The sequence below is a fragment of the Dromiciops gliroides genome, chromosome 3 (assembly GCF_019393635.1).
Source record: "Dromiciops gliroides isolate mDroGli1 chromosome 3, mDroGli1.pri, whole genome shotgun sequence".
In the NCBI taxonomy this organism is placed as follows: Eukaryota; Metazoa; Chordata; class Mammalia; order Microbiotheria; family Microbiotheriidae; genus Dromiciops; species Dromiciops gliroides.
In genome coordinates this window covers 580,418,641-580,429,380 of record NC_057863.1, presented here as the reverse complement: position 1 = coordinate 580,429,380, position 10,740 = coordinate 580,418,641, and the positions used below count along the sequence as shown (strand labels likewise).

Sequence of the window (10,740 nt, the reverse complement as noted above, 5' to 3'; positions counted from 1 at the left end):
CTGGTTCTGAGTGATGGCCAGGCCGGGCAGCACAGGAGGGTATGGGATTACAAGTTGAGTATGGCAGGCACCCTGGACTCCACAGGTGCCTTGTTTTTGGTTCAGTTCATAATGTTATCTGTCTTCTTCTATACCCAGCCTCTGCATGAGGAGACAGACCTCTGAGACTTGGCCCTACCCCAACCTGTTGCCTCTGCACCACTCCAGTCTGTTGCTGCCTATACAATGGGACCTTGTGGGGTCTCCTTTCTCATTCCCTGGATGCTCTCCTCAAGACTGTGTCTCTTGCTCTTACCTCAGCTCCTGCCAGGTATAGGGTCCACTCTTTTCATAAGCGGGCATAGGACAAAGGCCAGGATTATTGGAGGTGGGAGGAGAGATGGAGAATGGATATTTGGATCAGTAGTAAAGGGAGGTATGGGGGAATGGTGGGATGGTGGAGGAATGGAGGATGGCTGATATGTTGGTGAGTGGTAAGTAGATGCATAGATAATAAATGAATACTTGCTAGATGGTGGTTGATGGGTGGATAGTGGAAGATCAACGATGAATGTGTATAAATTCATGTGATACTACAGCCAAAAGAGTTGATTTGATTTTAGGTCGCACTGAGGCATAGTCCTTGGGTGATAATTCCAGTTTGCTCTTTACTGGACAGGTCACAGTTTTGGCCCTAGCTGCCATATTTTAGAATGGACATTGATAAACTAGAGAGTACCTAGAGGAATGAAAGAATGATGAAGAGTAAGAAAGGATCATGCCATACCATTCATACCATGTCAATTCATTCATTCATTCATTCATTCATTCATTCATTCAACAAGCATTTATTAAGTGCCTACCATGCACCAGCCCCACTCCCCCCAACTTCAAACATTTTCTGACATTAAGACACTCACATTCTACTGGAGAGAAGCAATGTGTACATAGAAAATATATACAAGGTAATTTCCATGGGGAAGAGCACTCACTTAGCAACTATAGGATTGGGATAGGCTTCCTAGAGGAAATGATCCTTGAGATGACCTTTAAAGGAAGCTAGAGATTCTAAGAGGTAGAACTAAGAAGGCTATACATTTCAAGCATTGGGGACAAACCTACAAAGGTACAGAAATGGGAGATGGATTGTCCTCTGTGGGCATGAGCAGGCAGACCACTTTGGCCACAACAGAGGGTACACGAGGGGAAATAATATGCTATAAACATGGAAATGTAGCCTGGAATCAGAATCTTAAGGGCTTTAAAAGACAACCAGAAGGATTTTATGTTTATCTTAGTGGAATGAGGGAGCTTTGAGCTGGGCTCGTTGATATGGTCAGATCCATTATTTAGGATTATCAACTTGGCAGCTGTGTGGAGGAAGGGTAAAAGTATAACTCGAGGCAGGGAGACTAATCAAGTGACTATTGCAATAGTCCAGGAGAAAGGGGAGGAAGTCCTGACTTGGAGTGGTGGCAATGTGAATGGAGAAAAGGGGATGGATGGAGAGAGAGTGTGGAGGTAGAAGGGACAAGACTTGACAACTAATGCACATGAAAGGTAAAGGAGAGAGAAGAATCAGGCTGACTCTTGGGTTGTAAACCTGAATAACTGGAAGAACGGTGATGGCCTTAATAGAACCAGGAAAATTAAGAAGGGAAGGTTTGGAGGGAAAGATCATGAGCTCTGTTTTTGTCTGCTGAGTCTGAGATGCCCTAAGTTAGAGCTGTCCAATAAGGAGTCAGAGGTATTGGGACTTCAGTTCAGGGTAGAGACTGAGGTTGGATATATAAGTCTGGCAGTGCTCTGTATAAAAGTGATAGTCAGAGCCCATAGTAGCCGATGGAATCACAAAGAGAGAGAATGCAGAGGGAGAAGCAAAGAGGACCCAGGACAGGGTCTTAGGGCACAACCCTGTTTGGTGAAGGGATGAAGATGCTTATTTAGCAAAGGACACTGAAAAGGGAGTGGCCAGCCAGGTAGGAGGAAGGCCAGGAGGGAGGGAGCAGTGCCATGAAAATAGGAGGAGGGAATAGTATCAAATGCTGCAAGAGAAGTCAAGCCAGATGAGAAAAGAGGAAAAAGCCATCAAACCTGGAAATTCAGAGATCATTGATATCAGGGGAGAGAGAAAATTCAGTTGAGTGATAAGGTCAGAAGAACAATTCCAAAGGATTGAAGTGAAATGTGACATAGGAAAATGTAAGCAATGAGAGTTGAGCCCTTTATTGAAGAGTGACTGGAAAGGAGGAAACCTAGAGATTAGTTTGAAAGATAATTCAAAGAGAATAGGAGGAAGCGAGGGTTGTTTTTTTTTTTTAAAAGCTAACATTTAGGGGCAGCCAGGTGGCACAGTGGATAGAGCACCAGCCCTGGAGTCAGGAGGACCTGAATTCAAATCCGGCCTCAGACACTTAACACTCACTAGCTGTGTGACCCTGGGCAAGTCACTTAACCCCAATTGCCTCACCCCCCAAAAAAAAGCTAACATTTATATAGTATGTGGCAGGCACTGTGCTAAGAACTTTACAATTGTTATCACATTTGATCCTCACAACAATCCTGGGAGGTGGGTGCTGTTATTCCTCATTTTACAGATTAGAAAACTGAGGCAAATAGAAGATAAGTCAGACAGCTAGTGTCTGAGGCCAGATTTGAACTCAGGACTTCCTGATTCTAAACCCAGTGGTCCATCTACTGTACCACCTAGCTGACCATTTTTAAGAATGGGGGAAATGTGGACCTATTTGTAAACAGTATTAATTAGAAGATAGCAAGAGGATGACTAAAGAGGTGAGCATTCAAAAGAGCTCTGAGGGCATAGAATCAAAAACTCAAGTAGAGGGATTGATGTCTGCAAGAAAGGCTACTTCTGAGATTGGAGCAAAGGAGGAGAGAGTGATACTATTGAGGTACTGTGAAATGAAGGCACTGGGTATATTTAACTTAAAGACTGGAGGAGTTGGGTTACATGGCTCTTCCTTCAAGTATCCGAAAGGTTATCACTTGGAAAGGGAAACATCCTTGTCTGGCTTGGCCCCAAATAGAACAAGGAGCAAGTGGAGGAAATTGCAAAAAGGCAAATTCAGACTTGATTTAAGGAAAAATTTCCCAACAGAGCTCTTCCAGAATAGAATGGGCCACCTGAGGAGGTGGTGGCTTTTAGACTCACTGTTGAATGGTCTCTGTAATCCCTCCCAAGTCTGGCCCTTTATAATGCTGTAAACGTCAGATGATGGATAGATGGGATATGATCTGGGTGTGATATGTAGGTTGAATGGTGGATGATAGGTTAATAAATGGTAGGTGAATGGGCAGTGGATGGTACATGGGTGGTGAGTAGTGGACAGTAGATGATGGATTGTGGAGAGTGGGTGAGGGGAGGGTAGATGGATAGAGGATAATAATGGTGAGTACACTGTATATAGATGGTGGTTGGATAAAACATGGAGGAATGGTTGATGATAGAGGATGGTGGCTGGATAGAAGACAGAAAATATATGATGGCTGAAGAATGGAGAGATGGCAGATGATGGGTGGTGAATATGTGTAAGATTAAATGGAAAGGAAGATGGTGGCTGAATTGAAGCTACATAGTAGATGGATGATAGATCTCTCCACACTCTTTCCCTACCTACTTTCAGGCTCTAGAGCAGCGGAAGGAAAGCTTGCACAGAAACTGCTCCATGACCTCTTTACTAACTATACTAGTGCCCTTCGGCCTGTGGAGGACACGGATCAAGCCCTAAATGTGACACTGGATGTGACTCTGTCCCAGATCATTGACATGGTAAGTGAGTGTTATAGCTACGTTTCTGACTCTACATGCATAAAGGTCAGCAGATACTTGTATATGACTGTGCAAGTGATTGTTGTCGTCTTTGTACAACCTACACGTGTATAATTGTGAGTATGCTTCTATGTAGGTGTGTATATGGGTAAATCGGCATGTGTTGCCATATCTTTAGGCACTTCGGTGTCTCTCACCAGTCCTGCTCTTCCCCAGGATGAACGAAATCAGGTGCTGACCCTGTACCTGTGGATTCGCCAGGAGTGGGCTGATGCCTACCTGCACTGGGAGCCTGAAGTCTATGGGGGTCTTGACTCCATAAGGATCCCCAGCAGCCTGGTCTGGAGACCTGATATTGTGCTCTATAACAAGTATGATTCTATAACAATAATAATGAATAATAACTAACATTTATATACCCTTTTAAGCTTTGCAAAGCACTTTATGTATATTACCTTGTTTGATCCTCACAATGGCCTGTGAAGTAGGTGCTATTATTATCCCCATTTTACAGATGAGAGAATGGAGGTGCAGCACACTGGACTCTTTGACAACACAGCCTGAACTATAATTCCCCAAAGTGTTAGTCATGAAGCATTTATTAATCCCTTACTATGTGCCAGGCACTGTGCTAAACACTGGAGCTACACTAGAAGCAAAAACAGTCCCTTCCTCAAGGAGCTCACATTCTTTTTTTTTTTTTTTTTTTTTTTTTTTTTTGCGGGGCAATGGGGGTTAAGTGACTTGCCCGGGATCACACAGCTAGTAAGTGTCAAGTGTCTGAGGCCGGATTTGAACTCAGGTACTCCTGAATCCAGGACCGGTGCTTTATCCACTTCGCCACCTAGCCGCCCCCCCTAGGAGCTCACATTCTAATAGAGAAGACAACGTGCAAATAAAATATAGACAACAAGGGAATTTTTTTATTATCAGGGAGAGATAAAATAGAAAACAAAACTTGGGGGAAACCAGCTAGAGATATAAAGCAGAAGGAAAAGTCGTCAACAAGTCAGCCAACAGAATTTTTTTTGGGGGGGGGGCAGGGCAATGAAGGCTAAGTGACTTGGTCAGGGTCACAAACAGCTAATAAGTGTTAAGTGTTTGAGGTAACACTTGAACTCAAGTCCTCCTGAATCCAGGAATCCAGGGCCGGTGCTTTATCCACTGAGCCACCTAGTGCCCCCCCCCCCACCATTTATTATGTGCTGGGCACCATACTAAGCACTGGGGCTACAAAGAGAAGGAAAACAGACCTTGCCTCAAGGAGTTCACATTCTAACAGAGGAAATGACACACAAATAACTATTTACAAGATGTATACAGCAGGGGAATTTATTGTCATGGGGGAGATAAAGTGAAAATAAAATTCAGGGAAAACCAGCAAAACATATAAAGCAGAAGGGGAAACAGCTCAGGGCAAACAGAGCATAAGGGGAAATGAGGCAGCCAGAGGACTGACTATAGTAGAACCAGAGCAGGGAAGGAAACAGAAGGGAAGGAAAAGGGCAGAGAAGGAGCAAGGCAGCGGGCAAATTACTAGTAGAGAAAGAAAATGACCCGAGGGAGAAAAGGGTCAGTGAAGGAAGGGCAGCTAAGCAGGAACAGAACAGAAGCAAAAGAAGAAAGAGAAGAAAAAGGGAAACAGAGAAGAGGTGGTCCTCAAGCCCAGGAGAAATAGAAAAGATCAGAGTAGAAGCAGGGAAGCAGAGACAAGAGGAGGAGCAGACAAGGGGGTAGAAGAAAACTGACTAGGAGGTCATCAAACAAAGGAAAGACAAAACAGAAGAAAACAGCAGAGGAGTAAAGGGAGACTGAGGACAAGAAACAGTGCAGAAGGTCGGGAGCGGGGACGGTCGATAACATGATGAAAAACCTAGCATGGGAGAAATAAAGGCAAGGCGGAACACAGGGGGAAATAGAGCCCAGAGGAACCAGGGCTGGAGGTAAATCGTCCCTTGAGGTCCCTTCCAACTCGGGGATTCTGTGGTTTGGTGGGAAAGAGAGCACACATCCCTTCTGGGATGGGTGAATGAATTCAAAGTCCCTTCCCCATCACACCTTTCTCCTCACTTACCCTCCTCCACGACGGTTCTCCCTGACAAGCTCCCCCTGTGCCCCTCACTCTGTTCCGCTTCTCACCCACTATGTCTCCCCGTAGGGCGGACACGCAGCCGCCGGCCTCAGCCAGCACAAACGTGGTCCTTCGCCACGACGGACGCGTGCGCTGGGACGCCCCCGCCATCACCCGGAGTTCGTGCCGCGTGGACGTGGCAGCCTTTCCGTTCGACTCGCAGAGCTGCCGCCTGACCTTCGGCTCGTGGACCCACGGCGGTCACCAGCTGGACTTGTGGCCGGGCGCGCCAGGTGCCCGGCTGGCCGACTTCGTGGAGAACGTGGAGTGGCGCGTGCTGGGCATGCCGGCCCGGCGGAGCGTGGTCACTTATGGCTGCTGCTCAGAGCCCTACCCTGACGTGACTTACACGCTGCTGCTCCAGCGTCGAGCCGCCGCCTACGTGGCCAACCTCCTGCTGCCCTGCGTGCTCATCTCACTGCTGGCCCCGCTCGCCTTCCACCTACCTGCCGACTCCGGGGAGAAGGTGTCGCTGGGAGTCACCGTCCTCCTGGCCCTCACTGTCTTTCAGCTGCTACTGGCCGAGAACATGCCACCGGCGGAGAGCGTGCCCCTCATCGGTGAGTTTTGGGGGGGAACAGCTGGACCATATCCCATCCCTCCACCCCCACCCCCCCAATCCCCACTAGCGTGTCTATATGGGCTGGGGAACTGAGTGCTGAGAACCGAGGGAGGAGGGGAAAGAGATGCCTCAAGGAAGAGGAGGATGAGGACAATGAGAGCAGTGGAAGAGGAAAAGGAAGAATAAACAATAAACGAATGGATGAATAGCATTTGAGTGCTTGTTACGGGCAAAGGGGAAAAGGATTAGAGTTATCCTTTTAGTCATGCACCGGCATAAAAAGGCTAGCCACTGCGGGTAATGGGTTTGTGCTCAGTGAAGACCTTCAGACAAAGGATGCATGACCGCAGGGGTCGAATAGGTGGCTCAGTGGATAAAGCACCGGCCCTGGATTCAGGAGGACCTGAGTTCAAATTTGACCTTAAACACTTGACACTTACTAGCTGTGTGACTCTGGGCAAGTCACTTAACCCTCACTGCCCTGCGGGGGGAAAAAAAAAAGAATGCATGACCGCTTGGGTACGGCAGATGTGAGTTTAAACTCTGGTTTCTGAGGTCTCTCCCAATTCTTCAAGTCCTTGATTCTTTGAGAAAGTACTAACTTCATGACAGATGTTGTCTATTTCCTGCAGGGAAGTACTACATGACTACCATGGCGTTAGTGACAGCATCCACGGCATTGACCATCCTCATCATGAACCTGCACTACAGTGGTCCGGGAGTCCGGCCAGTGCCATCCTGGGCCCAGACACTTCTGTTAGGTTATTTGGCCCGAGGGTTGTGTGTCCGGGAACGGGGAGAACCCTGTGGGGGTTCCCAGCACACCCCAGTTTCTCCTCGCCCCTCATTGCACCCCAAGCCACGCCTAGAACCTGGATCAGGAGCTGGACCATGCCCAGAGCCACGTTGCCCCTGTCACCAGGAGTCCCTGCTCCGCCACGTGGGTGCTATTGCCATTGCATGCCGGAGCCATCGGACTGCCCAGCGCCTCAGAGGGGACTGGAAGCGTTTGGCGAGGGTGGTGGACCGATTTTTCTTGGCTGTCTTTTTTGCCATGGTACTTGCCATGAGCCTGCTGGTCCTGGCCCATGCCCTCTAAGGACAGAAGATGCTGGGGTACTGGAAGCCAGAGAAAAGTACTTTGGACCTAGAAGGCACATGGCATGGGGCAAGAACTGGGCCTTGGAAAAGCAAGGTCTTGGGCCAGGATAGAGCCTGAGTGGGTGATAAAATGTAATACCCTATAAGATTTAGAGCTGGAAGTAACCTTAGATTTATCTAATCTAACTCCTTTTTGCAAAAGAGGAAACTAAGATCCATGGTTATTGCTGCATGCAAGAGAGGGAATTGTTCTATGTGAATCCAAAAGGAAGAACAGATAAATAATAAATATGACTAATTCATATTTCTCTAATTCTTTAAAGTTTACAAAATACTTTTTCTGATACAACCCTGTGAGAAAAGTCATGCATTTACTATTTTAAATTTTTTTTAAATTTTCATGCATTTATTATTATTCCCATTTTACAGAAGAGGAAACTAAGATTCAGAGAAGAGAAACTACTTGCCCAAGCTCACAGGAGGTGGCAACGCCAAGCCTTGAACTCAGAGCCTCTGACTCCAAAAACAGCTGCCTTTCCACTAATCCGCTCTATAATGAGGCAGATTTTGATTTACTAGCAACGCTGTCCTGTAAAGGAAGAGGTCACCTTGAGAGGTACTGAGATCCCCGTCTTGAGAAGGGAGAGTGTATAATGAATTCATGTCAGGTTTGGGTTTAGTAGGTTTCTCTCAAGGGCCACATCCGTCTCTAAGATTCTACAATTTTATGACAAGATTTTCAGTTTGTGATCTCCAAGGGAAGTGGATCCAGCTCTCACTTTCTTACACTGAGATTTTACCAATCCCAACAGTGACAGTAACCTCAGTCTTTAGAGTTTGTTTCCTTAGACAGTTTTGTTTCAAATCCCAATTGAATAGCTTTTGGTTTTTTAATACTTCAGCTCTTTACTTTCTCTGACTTAAGCCATGGAAGGCATATGACTAGAAAACAGTGTGAAATGATTTGGGGGGTCTTAGTGGAATATAAGCTCAATATGAATCACCAATATGACATGGCAGACAAAAAAACCCCATAATACAATATTAGTCTTCTTTAATGGAGGTATAATATCCAAAATAAAGGGGATGCTAGATAGCCCCACTACTCCCTGCTTTAGTTAGACCACAATGAAGGATTGTGTTCAGATCTGGATTCTTACATTTTAGAAAGGGCATTGACAAATGAGAGAGCCCAGAGAAGAGCAATAAGGATAGTGTAAACATTGGATACCAGACCATATAAGAATAGGTAGAAGCAACTGAGGTATGATTTAGAAGAAGCATGATAACAAATATTTGAAGGGCTTTCCCATATGAAGCTTTCCAGAGTACACATTTTTTTTTTTTTTAGTGAGGCAATGGGGGTTAAGTGACTTGCCAAGGGTCACACATCTAGTAAGTGTTAAGTGTCTGAGGCCGAATTTGAACCCAGGTACTCCTGACTCCAGGGCCGGTGCTCTGTCCACTGCACAACCTAGCTGCCCCAGAGTACACATTTTTGATGCAGTATCTTCCCCTCTCTTCACTACTGATTCATCTCCTTATTAATCTCTTTCTCTCTCAGTTCAGAGGTAATCTATTGGATACCCAAATTGCCAAAACTCTTATTGGCTAAGCTCCAGCCTCAGAGGAAAATCAGGGAAATTGCTCTTCCCTAGGCATTCCCCTAAACCATACATTTATACGTTTAGGTTGTTTGTTTGTTTTTTTTTAATTTTTGCTGGGCAGTGAGGGTTAAGTGACTTGCCCAGGGTCATACAGCTAGTAAATGTCAAGTGTCTGAGGCCGAATTTGAATTCAGGTCCTCCTGAATCCAGGGCAGGTGCTTTATCCACTGCGCCACCTAGCTGCCCCCATTTATACATTTAGATAATAATAGCAGCTAACAAATACGTCATTTTTAACTCATAAAAATAGGAAGTAAATGTTATTATTGTCCCAATTATACAAATGAGGAAACTAAGGCAAACAAAGGTTAAGTGATTTGCCCAGGCTCACATAGCTAGTAAATGTCTGATGAGAAATTTGAATTCAGGTCTTCCTCACTTCAAGTCCAGCACTTTATCCACTGAGTCACCAAGTTGTCTCCTAAATCACTATCTTCTAGGAGAAAGCATGGACCTTAAGAAAACCTTAAGAAAGCCTTAAGAAAGCCAAGGCAACAGCTGCTACCAATAGTCCTGAGATCATCATCCACTTCATTCCTTCTGAAGTTGCTAGCACAGAGAGTCAGAGCCTTTGAACAGGTTATGTGACCCCTCTGTTCAAATATCTTCGGTGACCCTTAATAATAATATTATTATATCGGTGTAGTATTTTAGTACTATATGTTATATATAGTATTATAAGGCTGGTAAAGTACATATTTATCTTATTTGGTACCCACAACGCCTCTGTGAAGTAGGTGCTAGTATTATGCTTGTTTTACAGATGAGGAAACTGAGGCAGGCATTGTAAGTAACTTGCCTGGGTCGTGTAGTTAAGTGTCTGAGGCAGGATTTGAATTCAGATCTTTCTGGCTACAAGCTTAGTGCTCTGAATACTATACCACCTAGTTGCCCCTATTATGACCTGATGTTCAAACTCCTTTACATGGCATCCCACATCAGTATAGACTTCCCTTTCCAGCCGTATTACTTCTTTCCACAGTTAAACTAGATTACTTCCTAACCGCAAACATATAGCCCCCTCATCATCTCTGCCTTTCTTTCTTCTTTTTGTGTGAGGCAATTGGGATTAAGTGACTTGCCCAGGGTCACACAGCTAGTAAGTGTCAAGTGACTGAGGTCGGATTTGAACTCAGGTACTCCTGAATCCAGGGCCAGTGCTCTATCTACTGCGCCACCTAGCTGCCCCTATCTCTGCCTTTCTTTTTTTTTTTTCTTTTTTTGGTAAGGCAATTGGGGTTAAGTGACTTGCCCAGGGTCACACAGCTAGTAAGTGTCAAGTGACTGAGGTCGGATTTGAACTCAGGTACTCCTGAATCTAGGGCCGATGCTCTATCCACTGTGCCACCTAGCTGCTCCTATCTCTGCCTTTCTTTACCCTGTTCCCTGTGCTTGAATGCTTCCCTTTCCCTTTTGTTCATTAAATCCCTATTGTTTATTTAATTCCTATATTCTTTAAAATGAAACTCAAATGCCACCTCCTCTATGAAGCCTTTCCTTATCTCTCCCA

At 45.4% G+C, this 10,740-nt stretch overlaps 1 protein-coding gene across 1 annotated transcript; it reads left to right on the top strand.

Annotated features, from left to right (window-relative positions):
* The first annotated feature begins 243 nt into the window (after positions 1–243).
* CHRNA10 (cholinergic receptor nicotinic alpha 10 subunit) lies at positions 244–7,719 on the top strand. The gene is made up of 5 exons (XM_043998346.1): positions 244–310; positions 3,624–3,769; positions 3,986–4,140; positions 5,928–6,460; positions 7,095–7,719. The coding sequence occupies exons 1-5, from the start codon at positions 262–264 to the stop codon at positions 7,559–7,561; spliced, it is 1,350 nt and encodes a 449-aa protein (XP_043854281.1). The 5' UTR covers positions 244–261; the 3' UTR covers positions 7,562–7,719.
* The last annotated feature ends 3,021 nt before the right edge of the window (positions 7,720–10,740 follow it).